The 24255-nt window shown below is 34.2% G+C and overlaps 1 protein-coding gene across 3 annotated transcripts in view; it reads right to left on the bottom strand.

Annotated features, from left to right (window-relative positions):
- The window catches only part of TMEM168 (transmembrane protein 168), a 32596-nt gene that overhangs the window by 4437 nt on the left and 3904 nt on the right, over positions 1–24255 (bottom strand). For all 3 annotated transcript variants that reach the window (XM_046021146.1, XM_046021144.1, XM_046021145.1), the window contains exons 2-4: positions 21576–22831; positions 7144–7286; positions 4758–5032 (exon numbers count right to left, since the gene is read on the bottom strand). In XM_046021146.1, coding sequence (XP_045877102.1) covers positions 4758–5032; positions 7144–7286; positions 21576–22703 — 1546 coding nt within the window. In that variant the 5' untranslated portion in view covers positions 22704–22831. The remainder of the gene's footprint in view (positions 1–4757; positions 5033–7143; positions 7287–21575; positions 22832–24255) is intronic.

Raw genomic sequence — 24255 nt, 5'->3', positions numbered from 1 at the left:
TGGCATCCTCTTAAATTCTGTGACCCAAGCAAGTGCTATCCTTACTCACCCTACTTTTGGCTGTGTTTCAATAACACATTAATATTCATAGAATCATTCCAATTCTAGGGAATTTATCCTAAGGAAAGGGCAGAAATGGGGACAAAAATTACATATAAAGATCTTCTTCCCACTGCTATCTATGATAGTGTAAAATATGAAACAACCAGGAGGAATGGAAATTATGAGGGAGAATTATAATAAAATGGTATTTTTAAAAAATTCTATTGACAAGAAAATGTCTGTAATACTAGGAGAAAAAGCATGGCATGGAAGTGTATCTACAAAAACAGTAGTGGTTATTGCTGGGTGTTTGGATTTCAGGTAGTTTTTGTTACACCTTCCTCTATTTTCCACCATTTTTACACTGAGCATATGTTACTTTAATGATCAGAACGAAGTCTTAACATGGTGTAATCTCCATGTTAAGATGGAGATTATGGCACAAGCTCCAACAATTCCAGGTACACATCTCTACGAAGAGCAATCATTCTCTTTGCTAAACTAGCAAAATGACACTGGAGAGAGGGAGAGGGAGAGGGGGAGGGAGGGAGAGAGAGAGAGAGAGAGAGAGAATCCTTTAGTATTTGGATTCTATTAGTAATGTGACCTCTAAGCCATGGCATAATAACATATTCTTTATGAACAATTAATATTCTTTTATTCATCAGCCTACTATATCTTAGGCTCTTGACAATGAAAAAGCTATTTCATGAATTGTTCTTATACTCATGCTTATCATTTCAGAGGCACTATCTCAATACATGGTCTCTGCGTATTACTAATGTGTTGCTTCACAGAGAGCTCCAGAAGATACCTTTCGTTATATGGTAAAATGTTAACTTTTCATTATTGCCAATTCTATTCAATTTCTCATAGAGATCAGAGAATGACAGAGATTACAAGAGCTATTATACAAAATCCATCTGCCACAAAACCTCATTGTCTAACTTGCCTTCTACAACTATTTCAATAAATATCTTAAAAGCACATTCTAAACTAATTCTCTTACATACATGCTCTTTAGATATCAATAAGAGACTTAAAGGAGCATTAAAGCCTTTTCAACTGACTATTTCTCTTCTCCTGTTTTGTTTTGCTCTGCTTTCTCCTATGAATAGGTTCTATGCTGCATTTGGCTTTTGGCCCAGATGTAAAGTACTTACATTTATCTCAGCTAACAGCCATCTGATGCAGTTAAAGTAATTGAGACTGCTTTTTAAAGGCTTTGTTTATCTGTGATAAACTGCTTTATAGATCATCTACATTTTTTTCATTTAATTCTCTCTTGTCATTATGATTGTTTTTTGCTCTGAAACAAAGAGGCAAAAATAACTGATTCCATCTTATGAAACTCCATAAATTAAGGAGACTACTATAATATTCTAAGAAATACTATGAGTAAAGGTATGTGATATAAGGGCAAATAGAGATTCTCTTTCTCACAGTGGTACTTAGTTCTGGACCTGCTCTTCCTTGCTAACTCCCATGTAAAATCCAGACATGTAGGTTTTTAGAAAGATGTAATTCTCAGAGTTCAAAGCTCTCTGTCACGTGGGTTGGGATGGATTAAAGCATCTTCCTTTGAGCAGGAGGGTTCAGTACTATCATCCGCCTTTGAGGGTTATGTCTCTAGCAGCCCAAGGCAGGAACTGACTGAAAGGAAGGCTCAACCTCTATCCCCTGTTCAACCTGGTTACCTCCAAGGGGGTTTGGTGCCTCAAGCTCAGAGAATATAGAGTTGCTGAATTATGGGATGAACCTACCCTTTTTTTTTTTTTTAAGATTTTATTTATTTATTTGGTAGAGAGAGAGATTGCAAGTAGACAGAGAGGCAGGCAGAGAGAGAGAGGGAAGAAGTCTCCCTGCTGAGCAGAGACCCTGATGTGGGGCTTGATCCCACGACCCTGAGATCATGACCTGAGCCGAAGGCAGAGGCTTAACCCACTGAGCCACCCAGGTGTCCTGAACCTACCCTTCTTGGAGAAGGCAGGGCCATGTGCTTTCTCCATTGTGTTCTACTTTCTACCATAAAGTCTCCAAAAAGAAAGTTACACATAGAAGAACAAATCATCTTGGCTAAGAGAGGAATTCTATAATGGTCAACTCATTGGTGACATACTCAAAAAATATTATAAAGATACCATTCCAGAATGTAATTGCTAGATATTAACCTAAAATATAGCCACACTTTATAGAGTTTTTAAGTCTTCATAAATTACTGCTAACTCATAGTGAGTGAAAATTTAAGAACACTTATATATATATGTTACTTATCTTGGTGTCTATTATCATTCCTAGAAAAAGAACAAGTTGATATAAATAGTAGGAAACTATACATCTAGAATTTACTTCCAAAGCCATCTTTTAAAAGATACTTGAAATAAATTTTTTAAAGATTTAAGTGGAAAATAGAAAGTTTCTGAAAAATGTTTATATTAATAAATCCTTCATGTTAACATAAAACAAGCTTATTTTAAAAATTATTTTCTTAAAGTACTTACGAATAACCAGGGATATACGCATGACCACCAAAATTACGCCTTCTTCCATTTGATTTGGGAAGAGTTCAGTATTATAAGCAATACAGTAAATTTTCAATAATCAACCCCAGGTTTTAGGTTGAAATGCTATTTCTGTCAGGATTTTTGAATTGACTAGAACTTTTTTTTCTGTGCTCTAAAGTCAAGTACACAGACTGGTATACTTTACCTAGAATTAAAATAGCCATAAAGGCTTAAAAAGTTTTCTACATTGGGGGCGCCTGGGTGGCTCAGTGGTTTAAGTCTCTGCCTTCGGCTCAGGTCATGATCTCAGGGTCCTGGGATCGAGCCCCGCATCGGGCTCTCTGCTCAGTGGGGAGCCTGTTTCTCTCTCCCTCTCTGCCTGCCTCTCTGCCTACTTGTGATCTCTCTCTCTGTCAAATAAATAAATAAAATATTAAAAAAAGAAAAGTTTTCTACATTGAATTATTAACAAGTTACAGATCAAGTAAAAGATTTTACAAACTGTATTCAAGTAATTTTGATGTTGACTACCTTCTTCAACAGTATTTAGGAAATAGGTGAACAGTGCTAACAAAAATATCTACTAAACCAGAACATGCAATTTTCTCTACCTTAATGGTTTTAGCCTTGGCAGCACATGGTACAATGGGGGAAAAATACACTTCAAGGGGTTAGGCAGATCTGGATTTGAATTATGGTTCCATCACTTACCAGTTGTATGACCACAGAAATGTAACAACTTTAGGTTTTCATTTTATTCTTTGAAAAATGAAGATGATAGAGGTGATAGTACTTACCTGAAAGTTTAAGTGAAGATTAAATTTAATGTATATAGAGGACCAAGCATAGTAACTGCTTCAAATGTGCCCAATAAATATCTGCCTTTACTCCTAGACAACCATTAAGTTATTCACAAAACCAAAAATTACAATGTATTTTTATGATAAAACCCTAGCATGCAATTAGGGAAACCATGATGGTTTAAAATCATCTCGACTTTAACCTTTAATCATCCCCACTTAGAGTTCTTATGTTGGGAACTCTACCTCTGTCCTTCCAGAATGCTTCTGTTTATATTTGTCCTTGATCTGAGTATCTATTTCTACTTATGTCTATTTTATTATTTGTAGGTATTCTTAGTGTAAAACATCTATAATAGTTAAACAAAAAGCAGGATAGAATTAAGTTCTAAAAGAACTATTTCTAACATAAAATAAAATTACCTTTTTTTTCATGATTGAATGATTTTTTTTTTTGAAAGATTTTATTTATTTATTTGACAGAGAGAGACACAGCAAGAGAGGGAATGCAAGCAGGGGGAGTGGGAGAGGGAGAAGCAGGCTTCCTGACAAGCAGGGAACCTGTGTAAGGCTGGATGCCAGGGTCCTGGGATCATGACCTGAGCCGAAGGCAGACATTTAAGGACTAAGATACCCAGGCGCCCTCATTCAATGATTTCTTCCATCTGTCTGTTTCTTAAGGAACCCTACTAGGGATCTGCCAGGCTCTATTCTAGGCACTAAGCAAATAATTAATAAAACAAAGCCCATGACTTACGTGGTCTCTATTCTAGTTAGGAAGCCCAATGAACAAATTTACATCTAAAATAGATCTCATTTTACAGTTAGCAAGAAGATTTAATATTACTGCCTCATTTTACAGAGGAGAGAACTGAAACTGAGAGAAGATAGGTAACTTGACAAAAATAACACTGTTATGACAAAATCAGGACAAGAACCAAGGTCTCCTGACCTAAGCACTACTCCCACCATATCACATCACTTGCTGTTTAAACTCCTTATAAGCTTTCTAACATAAATAAAACTGTATATGTGCAGAACTACTGAAATCAGCACCCAAAACATTTAAAGAATTAGAAGTACTGGTCAAGTTAAGTAGCTTCTGAAAAATGAAACTATATTTAATAATTCTGAAAATATATTAAAGGGAAACTGATAATTTCTTAGACTAAGCAGATATTTTCTTCCAATCAATACAAGATATAATTCTCAAAACCTTTAGAGATTACTAATATTACGCTAAACAGGTATGCCAGAGAAAACAAAAACAAAACAGAATCACCTGTATACTTAGTAAACTGTGAAGCAGAAAATTAAGAATTTTGGAAATTTAATGTTGCAGTGTGAAGGGTAGCTTTCCATAAATAGGTCTATCTTTATAATAGTGAAATTGCCAGAGGTATACATTTACCTGCAAGAGCCCACTCTCCTGTGCCATGGGTGTGCCCACTGTAATACAAAACATACGTATCATGTCTAGGTCCATCCACAGTCCGAAGTTCAAGGAAAGCTTTCAGTTTGGAATGTAGAGTATCAAAAGACAGTCCACTTGTGGAATAGTCACATCCATAGGTCTCAATCATATGATATGCAAAAAATCTTTGGATAGCATTGAGCATGCCAGTAGACCTCAAATTTAACTCTTGCACATGTTCTGGTGGAAGAAGTGTTGGCTGGCCATCAGGACTGAAGGGAAAAAAATATTTTGGTGTTTCAAGAGTGTTAATTCCATGTCACATTCTTACTCTTCATTTGTAATTAAGCATCATAACAGCTGCTAATAACTAAATGGCAGAATTTTTTTAAAACCCTCTTTTCTAAAGTACTAAAAATTAAGCTTGAACATCAAAGCCTAATTACTAAAAGTTACATTTCTATATAACTTTTCTCTAACCAATAGTCACCAAACTGAAAGCTTGGAAAAGATCTTCAAATGTAGATAAGACTGTTGTTCTTTGTTCTGTATTCATATTCTTTTTACCAAATGACAGATATTGAATAAGACTTTCTAAAAGCAAGATTTTACCCTGCATTTTAAGAACACCCAGGTGGGAACTATAATGAAAGAACTTTCTTTCCTTGACAAAAAACTTTATGGCAGCAATATGCTTTATATTTCTATATTGAAAAAGACGGACTTTATAAGGTTGCATTCAAGTTCTACTAAGGTAAGGAACACAAATGACAGAAGAAATTGTTGGTAAATGACATTTTGAAACAGTTATTTAAATTTAGGCCCACTGCCTTATACTGCTGAACAATAATTGAAGACAGATCTGATCCTAGAACGAACGTAAAATGGTACTGTAGTAAAGATGAAAAACCATGTCTTAAAGCCAGCAGAATCAAAATACCAATATTCAGGAAGAAAAAAAAATCATCATTCCTATCCAGAAAAGGAAGTTCTTTCAGTAGTTTTGAAAACCTTACATTTTGCTTCATATATTATCAGTACTATTCTAATGACACTAGTTTTCATTAAAATAATAAGACACTTTGTGCTGTATATGTAACATTTAGCAGTCACAAACAGTAAAAGAATAAGCAACGCATTAACAAAAATTAGTGCAAATTACTATTTCCACGTATTCTCTCGGCTAAACTGTCACATCTTACTTTATGTGACCCTTTTAAATCTATTCCTTTTATGTCTCATAAGAATTTGCAACTTTTTATAAAGCCTTTAACATGAAGGAAAATATTTACTACAAATACTCTGCTTTTGGTTTTTATGACAACTATTTGAAATAAATTTTTTATTTCAAGTCTTCCCTCTCCCCCACCCCCAAAATCACAAAGGAAATTATGAATACTTGGTAATCAAAATTCATTAACAGCAAATAACTATTTTTTCTATTTCAAAGGTACTTACTATAAAAAAATTTTTAATGTGCCAATATTTACAGATTCAAAAAGATTTGCCACACATTTAAGGGCAAAAATTATTTTGGAATAAAACTACAATGAAATACATGTTTAACTTCATTCCCAATTTTTTGGTAACATTTTCCAGTGAGCAGAGTATTTTTACATTCATATTCTCATTAGCTCTTCATAATAGGTTCCTCTGAGATGGGAAGAATAGGTATTGTCATTTGCGTTTTTGGGGGGGTGGAGGGGCAAAGGCAGAGGGAAAGAGAGGATCTTAAGCAAGCTCCACGCCCAGCGTAGAGCCACACTTGGGGCTTGATCTCACCACTCTGAGATGATGACGTGAGCTGAAATCCAGAGTAGGATGCTTAACCAACTAAACCACCCAGACATCCCTGTCATTGGCATTTTAGGTAAAAACACGGAAGTTCAGAGAAGTTATGATTTGCTTAGGGTTAACACAGAACTAGCATTTAGGACTCTCAGGTTCAGTATACATTCTATTAAATTTCAGCAGGTTGTTTCTATTAAATTTCACCATGTTGTTTCATAGGACATTTTTTTAAACAAGATAACCTTTTCTAAAGAAAGGATAGGACCTTTTTCTAAAGAAAGGGTAGGACCTTTCCTTGGAAGCATCATTCTTATTTTCTGATTTTTTAACTAAGTATAAGCTAATCACATTTATCAAGAAAATATTTAAATTGAATCCTGAGGATTACATCATTATGCAGAGCTAATAAAAGTTTTTAAACACTTGGGGATGAAACATTTGGGGTAAATGAAAAAACTGCAAGAGCATTATATTTTGAAAATACTACACTTTTGAAAAAATGAGCAATCACATTTTATATTCAAATTCATACAAATATTAGGAAAATATCGAGAGTCAAGTAGTCACTACTAATTATACTAGATTACTGTACCTGCAGAAGTTGGTGGGAATCACAATAGCATATCCAACGGATGTTCCTCCTAAACAGTTACCCAATTCATGGAAGAGACCATGAGCCATGGATTCCAGTGGTAAAACTATCAGAAACATGCTCAAGAAGATTCCATTTGTTGGCTAAAAGAAGTTCAAAACAGCATATTTATACGGCATGTGTGACTGCACTTATGTGTGTGCATATATACATTTATGTACGTATATTTGCCCCACTTCCAAAAAAGATAAAAAGAACAATTAATAACCTAAAAACAATTACAGGCTGAAGCAGAGAAAGTATATAAGGTTGAGCAATGAAACCTAAATGAATCTGGAAGTTTTGGCAAAACAAATACAGTACATCCTATTTTTTTAAAATTTGCCTGGTAACATCCTACCCAAACTAAAAAAACAAAACAAAACCCTCTTGGTATGACACTAAAGGCCAGAAAACAAATCCTTTCCTGTTAAAAACCAACATATTCTAAATCACTTTTTGAATAACATACTCATTTATTTTACCAGAAAAGTTACTTTAGAAAGGACTCATTTTTTTCCTGTGAGAAGTCCAAAATTAAAGAAAATAAAATCTTACAGAAAATTTAAGATTCTAAAGCTATCAAAATGAACCCCAGTCTTAAACTTTTAATTTGAAAAGCTCTAAACTCTGTAAACTCAAAGTTATTAAAAAAATGTGTATGTGTGTGTATATATGTTCTATATAAAGGGCATTTAAGCATCCTAAAAGCAGAAGAGAAAAGGGGAGGCAAAAAACCACAAAGAACAAAAAACAACCCAGAAAAATTAAAGGATCCATTTAAGTGAAAAGAAAATGGATGATAATCACTCAGTCCTGATCTACAGCTTCACAATGCTAGTAGTATTCCCCATTCTTTGTGTTGCTACTGTACATACTATATGGTTATATGTTTGCTTCTGTTCATGAACATGCATTTCTCTAATTCCTTCAGAATTTTAATAAAAAATGGGTCATTCCCATAACGGAAAAATGGATATAATGCCCTATTTTGGGTATACTGTTAGCTATCAATTGCATAAAATATAGTACATGCTCAATTTAGAAACATTAGAAAATATAAGTGATTAAAAGCATTGCATGTCCATAACCCCCTCCCCCTCTCCCAACCCCACCTCCCCTCAGCAACCCCCAGTTTGTTTTGTGAGATTAAGAGTCATTTATGGTTTGTCTCCCTGTGCTATCATGAGTGCTGTGAAGTGTGTAAACCTGGTGATTCACAGATCTGTACCCCTGGGGATAAAAATACATTGTATGTTTATAAAAAAAAAAAAAAAAAGGATGAATACTCAACTTTTGTAGCAACATGGACGGGACTGGAAGAGATTATGCTGAGTGAAATAAGTCAAGCAGAGAGAGTCAAGTATCATATGGTTTCACTTATTTGTGGAGCATAACAAATAACATGGAGGACATTGGGAGATGGAGAGGAGAAGGAAGTTGAGGGAAATTGGAAGGGGAGGTGAACCATAAGAGACTATGGACTCTGAAAAACAACCTGAGGGTTTGAGGGTGGGAGGTTGGGGGAACAGGTGGTGGGTAATAGGGAGGGCACGTATTACATGGAGCACTGGGTGTTGTGCAAAAACAATGAATACTGTTATGCTGAAAAAAATAATTAAATATTTTTTAAAAAAGGCACTGCATGTACTGTCCTCCACACATGCTTTCTGAAGCACCTGACTTCACATAATGTACATACATGTTTTTATCACAGTAGAATAATGTTCTGTACACTAATATACTGTAAGCCTATCAGTATAATGCTAATCATTTGTAAAGAATGGCATTCCTGGGGCACCTGGGTGCCTCAGTTGTTGGGTGTCTTCCCTTTGGCTTGGGTCATGATCCCAGGATCCTGGGATCATCGGGCCCTGCATAGGGCTCCTTGCTTGGTGGGAGACCTGTTTCTCCCTTTCCCACTCCCCCTGCTTGTGTTCCCTCTCTCGCTGTGTCTGTCGAAAAGAAAAAAAAAAAAAAAAAAAAGAATGGCATTCCTATCATATGTATAAAATTTTAATTAGCTGATTCCCTATTATTGCTATTTAGATTCCATTTACTTTTCTATTTTAATAGAACCAGAATAAGTATGGAGTTCTCTTATAATTTTTAAATCCCTTTGATAATCTGAGTTTCATCTCTGGTAAAGTGTTAAATACTTTACTCATTTTTCCATGGGGCTGCCTTTTTATTATTACAGCTTTGTTTTGCTCTCAGTATATTTGACTTTTGTGGGTTATATGATGAATGCTTCCCTCCATTAATGGTTCTTTTTTTTTTTTTTGCTTAGCATGTTTTTTTTTTTTAAAGATTTTATTCATTTATTTACTTGAGAGAGAGTGTACATGCACAAGGTCTAAGGGCAGAGGGGGAGGGAGAGGGACAAGCAATTCTAAGCAAAGCACAGAGCCCAACTACAGGCTTGATCTCACAACCCTGAGATCAAGACCTGCACAGAATCTAAGTCTGACATTTTAACCAAGCCACCCAGGAAAACCCCTTGCTTAGCATGTTTTTAATTGTAATGTCACTCTATGTAAGTTAAAGAAATCTTCCTCTAACCAAAGGTCAAGAAAGATTATTTTACATTACCCTTGAAAGGCTTTATTGTTTTGCTCTTCACATTTTTAGGTCTATAATCCAAATGTAATTGATATTTGTTTATGGTCCAATTCCATTTTTTCTATTTGTACAATTACCAATCACTGAAAATCTCAACACTTCCACGTTACTCTACAGTGCCGTCTCTGCCATAAATAAAGTATCATGGGATTTGTTCTTATACTCTATTCTGTTCCATTAGTCTGCCTGTCCTTTCAAATATTTCCTTTGGCCTTTATTTCCTCCTTTCTTCTGGGACTCTAATAAAATAGAGGTCTTCTCACTGTATCCTCTTTGAGTCTTAGTCTTTTGTATTTTCCCTGTTTTTCTTTTGTGCTCTTTCTTGTGTAGTTTCTTCTGAAATGTATCTTCCAATTTACTAATGCTCACTTCAGCTTTATCTATTAGTCTTGCACACTGAATTTCAGGTATTTTATTTTCTGATTCTAAAACCTATTCTTTTTTTTTTTATATTTATTTTTATTTGTTTATTTACAGCATAACAGTGTTCATTGTTCTGGCATCACACCCAGTGCTCCATGCAGTACGTGCCCTCCCTATTACCCACCACCTGGTTCCTCAACCTCCCACCCCCCCAACCCCCCTGCCGCCCCTTCATAACCCTCTGGTTGTTTTTCAGAGTCCATAGTCTCTCATGTAAAACCTATTCTTTTTCAAACCTGCCTTGTTACTATTTTATAGTTTTCATCTTCCTACCATTATATACTACCTTTGCTCTTATCATTTTCAACTGGGTAAATATGGTTTATCAAGACTTTCTGGTCATCTCTTGCTTGTTGGTCCTGCTGCTTATTGCTCTTGATGCTGTGTGTGTGTACCTGATTATATTTATGATCTGAACACTGTATACAAAAATACACACACGTGTGTATATATATGTGCGTACATATATATGTGTGTGCATATATACGTATGTATATGTATATATATAAAAAATTATCCTAGGCCTGAAATGAATCCTATAATTATATAGCTACATATATATACTCACAGGACCCATTTCACACCTAGGATAATGACACCTTTCTCCAAGAGGATTTTTGTTCGTTTCTTCCAAAGAGCTGGGGGCATTACAACTCAGTATCTTAATCCAGGTTTGACCACTTAATCGGGGTCAAATCACTCAAAGGAAACAATGTCAGAATGCAAATTCATGACAGTGCTGTAATGGACACGGTTCCACCCTTTTCCTTCAGTGTGTCATCTTAAAATGGGAGGTAATTAACTTACCAAAGACCTCACCTCTGAAGTTTTGGGCTTGGATTTTTGCTCTTGATGGCCCTAGAGGCGCAGCTCAGCTTTAAACCTTCCTTCTTCAGTTGTAACCATGTTCACAGGGAACACTATTGCGTATTACTATCCCCAAAAGTATAATATGTATTTTCATTTACTCAAGTCTTCCTTCAAAATCCTCAGTGGAGTTTTAAATTTCTTTGTAAAAATATCTAAGTTTCTTTTAAACCTTTTTATGTTTGTTCTTCTATGAATGGAGTGATTTCCATTACATTTTCTGATTATGCACTTCTAGGACATTGACTTTTGTATATTTACATGTTGTTATTTGCCACCTAAATGTATTAAAAATATATACTCCCACTATACATCACTTATTTCTTCTTATATTACCTACATCCTACAATTCCAAGAAAATTTACTAGTTTTTATAGTGGCAAGGTTAATGGTAACTATCCACAAAATCAACCTTTTATGACAGAGTTTACAAGGTTAAAGATGCAGCATAATTCTCACAACTGTTAGGACAGCATTTTCAATTGATTTCCCAGTTAACTCTTAGATTTGCCAGGTAATCATCTTACCTACAAATACTAATAATTTCATTACTTTCTTTTTCTTCTATACCTTCTATTGCATATGTTCCTCGAAGATAACAAAAAACCTTTTGTTTTAGGGGTTTAATTCATCAAAGGATTACTTCTACATTATGTCAGCCATTCATATAAAAGAATTACTAAATAACATGACCAATATGACAACTTGATTATTTCTACCTTTAACTTTATATAACTAGTACTTTTCTGATCAAGATAGCAATGAAACAAACTAAATAATTCACCATGTTATAATTTATAGCAAGAGTCACAAATACCTTCAGGGCCAGAAAAGTGGTATGTGAAGCAGCTGTGATAAACAGTGGTAAGGATTCTAAAGGAAAGTGCATTGTTGCCTAAAAGCATACATTTTTTTAAGGCATTTAAAAAAACTAAAGTGTAATTGACACATAGTTATATTAGTTTCAGGTGTACAACATAGTGATTCAATAATTCCATACATTACTCAGTGTTCACCCCGGTAAGTGTAGTCACCCTACAACATTATCATGGTATTATTTATATTCCCTATGCTCTATTTTCATCTCTGTGACTTGTTTATTTTAAAACTGGAAGTTTGTACCTCTTTAACCCTTACATCCCTTTTGCCTGTCATCCCACCCACCTCCCCCGTGGCAACCACCAGTCTGTTCTCTATATTTAATTGTTAGTTTTGTTTGTTTTGTTTAGATTCCACATATAAGTGAAATCATGTGGTATTTGTCTTTGGCTCATTTATTAAAGGCACATATTTTTAAAAAATAGTTCTGCCTAAATCTGCTCTACTCAATCTTACAGGCATGTTTATCTATTTTGCTATAGAGATATAATTACAAAACAGAATTACAAAAAACCAGCACCGTCTTAAAAAAAAAAGCACCTCTTAAAAAAAAAAAAAGTCCCTGTGCCTTGTTCCAAAAATCAGGATACTTTTTAGAAGAATGAGAAGTTCAGTTTTATACACAGCCTTTCTGTACTAAGAGTTACTAGGAAATTTCATGACATAGATACATAAAGATTTTTCTAAACAAGGAATTTGATATTCTGGAGTGAGGAACTAAATTTTGACATATAATTGTAATAGAATGTTGTCCCATGAAAAAAATGTTAACTTTTCATTTTGTTTAATCAAACCATTTTCCTTTATTTAAGACTATTCATTAACTTGCTATCTCCCCATCTTTCCTATGTCTTAAAGAGAATGGAAATTCCCATTTCTGAAAGTGGCCCAGACATATTTAAATTTGGCCCTACTTATCAAATTATGTCAAGGGTATAGACTAGCCTTTATTTAAATATTCATATGTATGCAATATTAGTGGTTATTACTGACTTCTGTATTACCTTAAAGAATTTTATAAACCAACGAAGTTTTTTACTGTGAAATTTTATCATAGTTTTACCATTAGAAAAAACATTGCATTAATGCAGTTTACTGATAAATTATAAACTATTTAATGATAAACTTCAATTTCAAATCAGTCTGTACATGACTCAAGTAGGAAGCCTTATTAAATAATTTAAAAATCTAATTAAAATGTTAACTGATAGTGGTGTTATTCAATACTCTCATGTCAGTTGTACAACACTGATAGTAATATTTAATAGGACTAAATAAGCAAATATTCAGAAGGTTACTGATAATTCTTATACAACAGATGATCTGTTATTTTTTGATCTTAGATGAAAACTGATAATTTTATGTTGTCATGAATTTTTAAGTCAAATTTAACAGAAAACATTAAATATTTGTATTATTTTGAGTAAGCAAGCTTAAACAGTTTTGAGTATACTCTCAAGATAACACACATAAATAAAAGTGAGTAGTTTGGCAACACAAAAAATTAGCAATCTTAACTGAACAGATGGTAAATATGTCCAGGGGGAGAAAAAATAAATTTAGGATGCTTTATCCACGTGGCACTTTCAGAAAGCTTCAATTTTACTGACATGCAAACATTTATAGCTTTAACCTGAAAGTCATTTGTGACTTTGATATACTCCTTATATTTTAAACAACTCCCTGTAATAAATATGATCAATTTACCTAAATAAAACTATTAAGTATAGGTACGTTTCTTCCTCCATTTCTCCAAATCACACTAAGCTCACTATCAAACTATAGGACATGATGAAAATTTCAAAGCAGGCAGAATCTGAACATACTATCAGACCAATAAACAACTCTAAGTAATATCCTTTGTAGAAAAGTAGTTACTAACTATTCTCTTTTCAGCTGGGCTTTTGAATCAGGGTCAAAACATTCAACATTTTCATATCATAAAATTTCTCAGATAATCAGAACAAAATCTCTATGTAATACACAGATATGAATGTTGGTATTTCATTTTAAAAAATCTGGCATTTACATAAGAGATAAAATTATTGTTTAGAAGTACTTTTGTAGAGTCATCTTAAGTAAACCAGTCTGAGTAATAGTACACATGTAAGTCTAAAGAAAATGAAGCCCAACTAAGAAACAGAATATATAAATGTATTATTAGAAAGCAATACCTAAATGAAGGTAACATGCTCTTTAATACGAGAAGCCCATATTTAAGAAACAATGGGCAACCTCCAAAAATTTGCTCAGTAGAGGAAATTTTAAGAACATTAGAAAGTTACCTCACAGTTTTAAAGCCAAGTGATTTCTTTGTACAGAGGCAATAGGGTCTAGTGCAAAGTACTTAAGCTTTGGAGTTGGACTTTGGTTCAAACCTAGCTCAGCCATTTACCATCTGTGAGTACATGAGCAAATTAATTTACCTTTTGAGTCACAATCTATAAAAGGGGACTACTATTTATTTTGTGAGCTTGTAGTATAGATTAGAAATATGTGAACATGGCTAGCACAACAAATGGTAGCTGTAATTTGCAGTGAAGCATTTTTAAATTGATGTCATTATAAGCAAGACAACAAAAAGCTAAATGACTATTAATATATAGGAGATACTGATGTAGAGTTAAAGCTCTAGTAAATGTATTAGGAATCTTTTTTGAGTAATCTCAAAATACAGATAGCAAAAACAGGCATTTTTTAGATGACAATCCTGATAAAGGTAAAACAACAGTGGTATGGGAATCAAACACAGGAAGTCCACTGAATTTTACTTTTCCCGTGGGCAGAATAAAGAGGTTACATTAAATAATCTCTATGCTTATTTCCAACCCTAAAAATACATGGCACTAAGTAAAGTGGTTTAAGCGCTGTGAAGGTAGATTGCCTGGATTCTTACCAGCTCTGCAGCCTTGAGCAAGCTTCCTAATCTCTCACGTGTATTTCTTATCTATGAAATGGGAATAATAATGGTACCCATCTCAGAGTGTCATAAGGATTAAATAAACACAGAAAGTACACAGAATGGTGTAGAGCACATAGACAACAGTTAATAAATGGTAAATCTTATTAAATGGAAAAAATTCTCTGTGGTCATTAAAATTTTTTAAAGCTGGAAAAATCTGGAGAAAAAAGAAAAACCTTGTTTTCACTCCAAGAAAAACAAAATTAGGACCATTGTTGGTTTTTTAGGGGGGAAAAAAGTACTCCTGTTTCATAGTATTCTGGCAGAAATGAGAAAACATCAAATTAAAAGAATGCCCTTAAGCTAAAAAAAAAATCAGTGTCCCCCCTCTCTCACCTAGACTAAAATAGCTCAAAACTTTAGAGAAATGAAACAAAACAAAAAGTTATGAAACGTGCACTTCTAGTTTTGGCAGCAGGTTGAAAACTCCCTGTTCCCCACTCCAAGTGAAGTAATATGGCTGATCCTGCCATCTTGCCAGAAATGAAACTGCTGCATCTGTGGATTTCATCTCTTCATTAGATGTGAGGTTGATATTGTTCCATCTGTCCCACCCAGTGATTGCCATTGCTTTTCCCTATAGAGAAACCAACTGTGATTATGGTTTTTCTGGTATGGGTCAAAAGGCTTCCCCAAAAAGTTACATCATACTCCCATGGAAACTGCAAATAACAATGGTTGGCAAGGAAAGTCACATAAAATCTCATGTGGATGATATCAGAGAGAATCTCTAAACCAAAGAGTGAGCCATGGGGTATACTTCCTTGGGTATCTGGATGCTTTCCTCCCCTTTTATTCTTATATGAATAATCAATTATCACAATTTCTGAAAAACCTATAGCTGAGCAATAATACTAGTACCAAATGCTGTGGTACTCAGTCTATCTCATTGACTTATTTTTTTTTAAAAACAAGGATAAAAGAGGAAAGCAAATAGTACATTCAATTAACATAATACAAATTGCAGGAAACAACAGCTGCAATGTTCCATTTTAAAGTTAGAATGAGATTATGAATAGAACACATCAAGTTAATGGTGAATTCCAGATTTTTAATGTAAATGACTTAGAATTATATTACTGACTCATTCTGAGAATGTTATTAAACTCAGTAAAACTATGGAAAAACAAAGAACAAAGTTATCCATGTGGGATTAGTTAGGATTCTATTCAAATGCAGTCAAAGATTTCTTAGGTAGGACATCAAAAGATTCATAAAAGAAAAAAATTGATAAAGTGGACTGTGGCAAAATTTAGAACTTCTGCTCTTCAGAAAACACGGTAAGAGAGAAGATAAGCCACACACTGGGAGGAAATATTTCCAAGTCCTATATCTGATAAAGGACTCGTATCTAGACTATATAAGGAATTCTCAGAACTGACTATAAAGAAAGCACACAATCCACATTTTTAAAAATTGCCAATAGATCTGACCAGGTACTTCACCAGAGAAGACCTACCATAGCAAGTAAGCACAAGAAAAGATAAACATCAGTAGTTACTGGGGTAATAGAAAATAAGACCACAATGAATTACCACTAGACACCTATTAGAATGGTTGAAAAAACAAAAACAAATAGACAATATCAAGCACTGGTTATTATGTGGAGCAAAAGGAACTCTTATACACTGCTGGTCAGAATGCAAAATGGTACAGCCACTCTGAAAACAGTGTGGTAGTTTCTTAAAATGATTCATGTTTTTCACATGACCCAGCAATCCCACACCAAGTAAAATAAAAAATTACCTTAAACAAAACACCCTGTCTATGAATGTTTCTAGCAACTTTTATAATTACCAAAAACTAATTTCAGCATCCCTCAACTGAGAAATGATTAAACTGTGAGATACCCATAAAATGGAACACTGCTCTGCAATACAAAGGGATAAACATATATACAACATAGATGAATCTATATAAATTACGCTAAGTGAAAGAAGCCAGATTCCAACAACTATATAATGGACAACTTGTATATGACACTCTGCAAAAGAAAAGTGGCTAAGGACAGAAAACAGATCAGTGGTTGCCAGCTACCAGGATTTGATTACAAAGGAGGAGGGAATTCGGGAGAATAATGCAACTGATCTATATTTTGACTGTGGTAGTGGTAGTCATACAACGATTTGTGTTTGTCAAAAGTGCAAAATTATACACAAAAATTACTAAATGCAAATTTTTCCTTAATAAAAAAAATTATATGTTATTAAGCTAAGTAAAACTAACAAAACCCAAAACTAACATGCAAATAAGCTTAAAATAAGAAAAAGTAGCTAAGCCCATTTTTGGAAATTAAAGTCCAAGCTACAATTGTGCTCAAGACAGATTAATCCTATGCTTTTGTTTGATTTCACTCCTCTAGTAGTAAAATAACAGTACATTGGACTGCTTAAAAATATACTTTAAAAAAGTCAACCTACTATAAAACATTTTGTTCGTTCCAAATGCCCGCTAGGTCATTAACTCAATGAAATCCATCATCCTACATTCCCAACTGCTCTCTTTATTCTTTCAGCATTTTTTTTTTTTTTTTACATTTTTAGACTACCATGTCAGAACATTATTCAACTCTACATTTCATCAACTTATTCCAAGTTCTCTTTATATTATACTTCACAACAAGATCTTAGGGGGAAAATGCTGTGCTAAGGGGTAAGACTATCACCTTAGTCAAAGTCCTTACTTTTGCTCCTAGCTAGCTACACTTGATTTCAGGCTATCTCTACTTTCACTGATCCTATCTTTGGCTGAATGATGTGCTCAAAAGGTTTAAGTCTCTTTGTCTTTTTTTTTTTCCTGCCACACTGGGTCTGCACCCACCCAATCAGTGGAACTATTTTTCCAGTAGAAATCCAGTAAAGGAAATTTTAATGAGATAATGGAAAATACCAGTTTACATTTGAATATTTCTCTCACAGAAATGTGAAGAAATGGGTTTATTGTTAAAAACAAAAATGGGTATATTGTTAAAAAGCTAATCAATATCTGTATGATTTAGGACTGTTAAACATTGTTCAAGTTCTACAAAACAAAATCTAAAGAATTTGAGATAGGGCTTAGACTTACTTGTATTAACAATGATGTTATGACAAAAATAGTCCTGGTCTTACAAAACTCTTAATTTTTTGCCTTTCACTATCTAAATTTCTGGTGTTTTCATCAGCCAAAAGGATTGGGACTTTATGTAAATCCAGTGGAATGTTTCCTAAATTATGTTTCACAGAGAGGTTAATAGGTGTGGTGGGAGGAGGTGGTTAATGAGGAATATGGCCAAGGATTTCCTGGTTAAGTTTGGAAACGTTTCTCTTTCTTTGACACTTTCTCTGAGGACACTCATTAACATCTCACAGAACACCTGGCAGAGCACAGTTTGAGAAATCTTTAAATAGAAGATTAATTAAATTAAGTTGAAAAAATTTAACAGCATCAAAGACACAATGCCTATACCATAGGCAGCAGTTACCAAATAGTGACTAACAATACAAACACAACTCAGGTAAGATGCATGTTAGTCTTAAAAGCTAAATTAGTACCTTGTTACTCAATGGGTATACTTTTGACCAGGAGTTTCTGTATCACCTTTAATTGTTCAAGCTGTCTCCCAAAATCAATTTCAATCTTCAGAAATTTAACAACATCCCCCACATGATTTCAATGCACGTTAAAGTTTAGAAGCACTGGCCTACAACAGGAGTTGGCAAACTTTCTGTAAAGAGCCAGAGAGTTACTATTTTAGGTTTTGTGAGCCATGAGGTCTCTATTGTACTCAACGAGGGTGTTTATTATGATTAAAAAAGGTCTATATGTTAAGAAAGTATAGGAATTAAAGATGCAGATACACACTTGGAACAGAACAGCAAAATACATGAAACAAGAAAATGACACAACTGAAAGGACAAACTCACAATTTAGCCACTTATGATGAAGATTTTTAATATTCCTCTCTAAGTCCTAATGGAAATAGACAGAAAATCAGCAAGGATATAGATTTAGGAAGAAAACCCACCAGCTTGACCTAGCTGGTATTTATAAAACACTCTACTCAATAACAGTAGAATGCTCATTCTTTTCAAGTGAACATGGTGTATTCTCCAGAACAAAACATGCCAGGCCCCAAAACAAGTCTTAATAAAAGACCTAAATCATACAAACTATGTTCTCCAATTACATGTAATTAAATTAGAAATCAATAACAAGGAAATGTGGGAAATACCTCAAATTCCGTTGTCAGACAACCAATTTAAATAACCTAAGGTCCAAGAAGAAACTTCAAGGGTAATTAGAAAATATCTAGTGAAACAGCACACTCCTAGTATAAGGTCAGACATACCGATCAACAGAACAAAAAAGAAAGCTCAGAAATAAAGCCTTATATTTCACTGACTTTGGACAAAGGTATCAAAGCAATTCAACAGGGGAAAGGATAGTCTTTTCCTGAAACAATTAGAAAGTCGTATTTTAACAATTAGATCCTTACATCATACCACAGACAAAAATTTTTTCAAATCAGATCATACACCTAAATGTAAAAGTTGAAATAATAAAACCACTAAAAGAAAACTACTATTTAGAAGAAAAATCTTTGTGACCTAGGGTTAAGCAAAGACTTCTTAGATGTACTAAAAACACAGTACATAAAGAATAAGTTAAGAAATTGGTCTTCATGAAATTAAAAACCTGTACTCTTCAAACTGTGTCATTAAGAAAAAAGGTCTGGAAATAATTTAGTACTATGCAGATAATGTATGTAGGTAATAACAAAGGATGAGCAAGTCTAATCTTAAAAAAAAAAAAAAAAAGGGATTAACTCACAGACTGGGAGAAAACATTTCCCAATCATCCGACCAAGGCCCTGTATCCAGAATATAAAAAGAACCCTTAAAGTTCAATCATAAGAAGAGAAGTAACTCAATTTAACAATGGGGAAAAGATTTAGATATTTCAAAAACAAAGATAAGTGAATGACTAATACACATTAAATGATGCTCAACATCATTAGAGACATACAAAGTAAAACTACAATGAGATAGCACTCCACACCCAAATTGAGAGGCATTCTCAAATACAGCAACATTGAAATAAGAATAGAATGGAAGGACAGAAGCTGGAAACCGATTCTCTTATTTTTGCTGACCTAGTCTTTGGAAAGCTTTTGTGTACTTGCAAAGGTGCACATACCATATTTGAAGACCACTGTATAAGAAAATAAGATATGGTGGCTTAGACAATAACTGGTTCACAGGATTTGATGATCTGGAAAAGTGTCAAGCATGAATGAGGCTGATGTGGTTGCCGGGTTGGTTAGGGCTGGAAAAGGACCTAACAGGAAAAGGTGAAGGAAAGAAACAGAACTCTTAAGAGTTTCTGACATCATCCTCCATCATCATCATCTGGATTCTGACAGTCCCCAGAACTAGCAAGTAAAGTGAGGAAGATAGCCTCAGGCAACACCGACAATATTTTTTATCATTTACTTCATTCCCATACAGACATGCCCAGGCAAGTCTCCACATCTCCCTTCAAGCACTCACATCTAAAAATCACTGTGTAGCAAGTAACTGAACCAAAGCTGTACCAAAACTGTACCAAGCACAGGGGACCATACTTTTTCCCCTACACCTTAATCTGATGTACTCAAATTACATTTCTCATGCTGTAGTAATTGTTTACATGCCTGCCTCTTCTCTAGCCCATTAGAGATTGTGACTTAAGACAGACATTTCTATTCATCTTGCAATCTTCAGCAGCCAGTACAATATATGACATATCCTGTAGTCAATGAAAGTTCAAATAGAAGACTAGGCTTGTTAATATTATAAATATAAATTCCAACCATGCAATTTAAATATCTTTGTCTACAAAAGAACTTCTAAATTTCTTTAACATATCATGGGCAGCAAATGTATTGTAAAACTCAATTTTTCTTTCTTATGAGAGCCACTCATCTAATAAGGACTCTGAAAGACAACCTGAGGGTTTTGAAGGGGCGGGGGTGGGAGGTTGGGGGAACCAGGTGGTGGGTAATAGGGAGGGCACGAATTGCATGGAGCACTGGGTGTTGTGCAAATCAATGAATACTGTTACGCTGAAAAAATAAATTAATTAATTAAAAACAAACAAAAAAAACCCCTGATACATTATATATCTAATCACCTTTGACATAAACGGGAAGTGGCTATATAAAAGGAATGTGTTGTAGTGAAAGACCACTGGACTAGACAGAAGCTGGGTAACCTGGTTAGGGTTAGTACCAGAGACTCTAAATGTTGTCTTCTCAGGCACTCAAATTTCCTACCGTGTGAAATGAAAGGATTAATGTGCAATCTTTAAGCACCCTTCAAATGTGAGTATTTAAGGATCTTCAATCTCTCAGTGTTTAACTAATAAACAATTAGAAGGCAGGAGCATTTCACTTGCTGAGTATTCCTAACATTTTGGTACCTCTTTGCTAGAGATAAAACTAAATTATACTGTCAATATTCATTCAGTACTTCAAATCCATGAACAAAAATAAGCATCAAAAAAGAGGCTCCTTTTGAAATTGGGAACGTCACTTTTAGATTCTAATAATTTAACTCTTCAAGCAAGCATTTAATCACACATCATAGGCACTGACATAATAAACCAACTATATGCTTACCTGCCAGGAAACTGCTCCTAAAATCGCTGTTGCAAGAAGACTAAAAAAAACTAACTGCTCTGAAATTAAGCAAAAGTGACGCATCCCTTTGGATGCCATGATTCTATCAAGGCTATTGTTATCTACCCTGTGGGTGAAATATACTTTATGGCAGTCATTTAATTTGGTATGGAATCCCCAAAGAGTTAAGAGAAAAATAATATGGCAAATCATCCAGAAAATTCCAAAAATGGAAAAGCCTGGAATTACAAAATACCAGAGGTGAGTGTCTCTGAGTTTAAATGCTGAAAGAATAAAAAAGGTAAGCTCAATCATTCCTGTGAAAACCACCGAAAGTCTTCTGCATATTCTTCCACGGTACAAAAAGGGTTTCCACCTTTCAGTCACTGAAAGTCCACTAAAATAAATGTCAAGGAAAGGGTCAGTTATCAGGCAGATAAAAAAACATGCAAAGGCAACTGGATTTTTGGGAGTTTCCAATGAGGAGAAAAACAGCAAGACTGCAAAAATAACTAAGTTTAGAATAGCTAAGAAAGACTTCATTCTCAGGTCAATAATCAGCATGGCCAAAGCTACAACAAGTAAAATGACACTCAGAGACTTCTCCACCAACATAGTTGTGCTGGCAATAGCAAATCCAACAAGTTCCAGAAATTCAACTGTAGTTAGTAAAGTGGGTCGATGACGGACATATCCAGAAATTCTCTCCACCAAAGCACATAATATCCTTAATACTATGGAAGTTAGAAGCAAATACTTGGTTGATTCTTCTTTCACATCATTTTTAAAGGATGAATTGTCAAGAAAACATAGGAGGCCAAGCAAGAATCCAAACCAAAGATTGGAGAGACTTAAACTTGCTGCTTCCATTGAAAAATAATAATAGAGTATGCTGGCAATTCCAAGAACGAAAAGACCAAGAATAAAAATTACCAAAATTAAGGAATTTGCTGTTTTTTCCCATCTTACATAAAGACCTAAGCATATAGCAACCAGTAAATTGATTCTGGCTAAATAGCCAAGATAACGCACTGAAGAATGCATATTCACTTCTCTGTTGACTTCTTCCAGTCTTGTCATTGCTAAATACAGACAATGACTAAAGCAGTAACGCAGTGATTTACACATGTAATCTGGAATTTGGGCTTTCTCCCCGTGGTAGAAAAATTAACTGCTTGATTTTCATCCAGCAAATCCAACGTATCCGTAACTCCTATTTCAGCATTTCCTCTGGTGGAATTTTTGTTTATAGTGGTCTAAAAAGAAGAAAAAATACGTCAGTGTTAATTTTATATAATTTATCTGTTATATCTCTCTTCTTTGTACAAAATAATAAATAAGTCAGAAATAAAGTTTCTTCTGAAACTCAATTTTAAATTTGACTTGCACGTATTTTAATGGTAATTGTTTCTGGTTTAAAAACTCAGTTTATCCAAATAAAAATGACAGCGTCTTCTACTTAACATATGCTAAGAAGTATGACTAAATCACCATCAGTGAAACTGTTTTTCCAAAGACTAAGCCATTCTAACTTCAGTGGTTGTTTTTCAACTACTATGTGCAAATGTGAGATTCACAACCTGGCTGAGATTGTAGAAGATGGATTTGGCACCATCAATAACTATTCAGCAGCTAACCAAATGACTTATGTCTAATTTGAAAAGCACTAGTATCCAGTAATAGCAACTATTCCTACCTGCCTAAAATCCTTTCCATCTTTTTACAAGGCAGCTCTAACAGGCTATAAAATCTTAGTCTTTACATTGTTTAACTAATAAACTTACCAGAAATAAAGCTTAATTGTATTAAAGTGCATCCCTAAAGTTAATCCATAATTTTCCCTGTACTTTTAGCGCTACTAAATTACTTGGATTATCAAACCTCCTTTCTAGATCTAAATACTATCTCTGTAGCAAACCACTTCCTGAACTTTCTAGTCAAAATTGTAAAGTGAGAATGCTAACCAATATTTACTGCAAATTAAACTTTATACTTTTAGTTTTAAAAAGTTAACAATTATTTGCTAAAGAACCCAGATAATTATTTTAATCTTTGAGTGCCTCCACAAATTGCACTTAAAACATGACAGTGGTCAAAAAGTGCTTTACCTGTCTACCAGATAATTCTTCAAAGTTTCTGGTATACTGTTTCAGAATTGATCCATTCAACAGCTCACAGTCACACTAAATATCCATAGAGAATTCAACCAGACAAAAACTCAAAAAATGACTTGTTTGTAATCAGCTTATTATAGTTTCTTAATAGTAGGACACATGAGGGGTGCCTGGGTGGCTCAGTTCATTAGCGTCTGCCTTCAGCTCAGGTCATGATCCCCTGGTTCTGGGATCGAGCCCGCTTCTCACTTTCCTTCTCCCTCTGCCTATAGATCCCCCTGCTTATGTGCCTTAGCTCTCTGACAAATAAAATCTTGGGAAAAAAAAAAAAAAAAAAGTAGGACACTAAAAGAAAGACCTGACAGAAATATGATAATTACCTATTTGGCTAGAGAAGAATTTTACTGAGTGACAATCTTACAGTCTCTGGGATGTTCCAGGTACTATTACTAGTTCTACTTCAAGGATTTTTTTTTTTTTTACAAATAAGCCTACTTAATTAAGTATTCTGATTTTCCTCAATTACATTTTCACCCAATCATTTCTTTTTTTTTTTTTAAAGGTTT

This window comes from Meles meles, chromosome 10, assembly GCF_922984935.1.
Source record: "Meles meles chromosome 10, mMelMel3.1 paternal haplotype, whole genome shotgun sequence".
Lineage (NCBI taxonomy): Eukaryota > Metazoa > Chordata > Mammalia > Carnivora > Mustelidae > Meles > Meles meles.
Note: the sequence above shows the minus strand (reverse complement) of the source record. Positions and strands in the feature narration are given on the sequence as shown.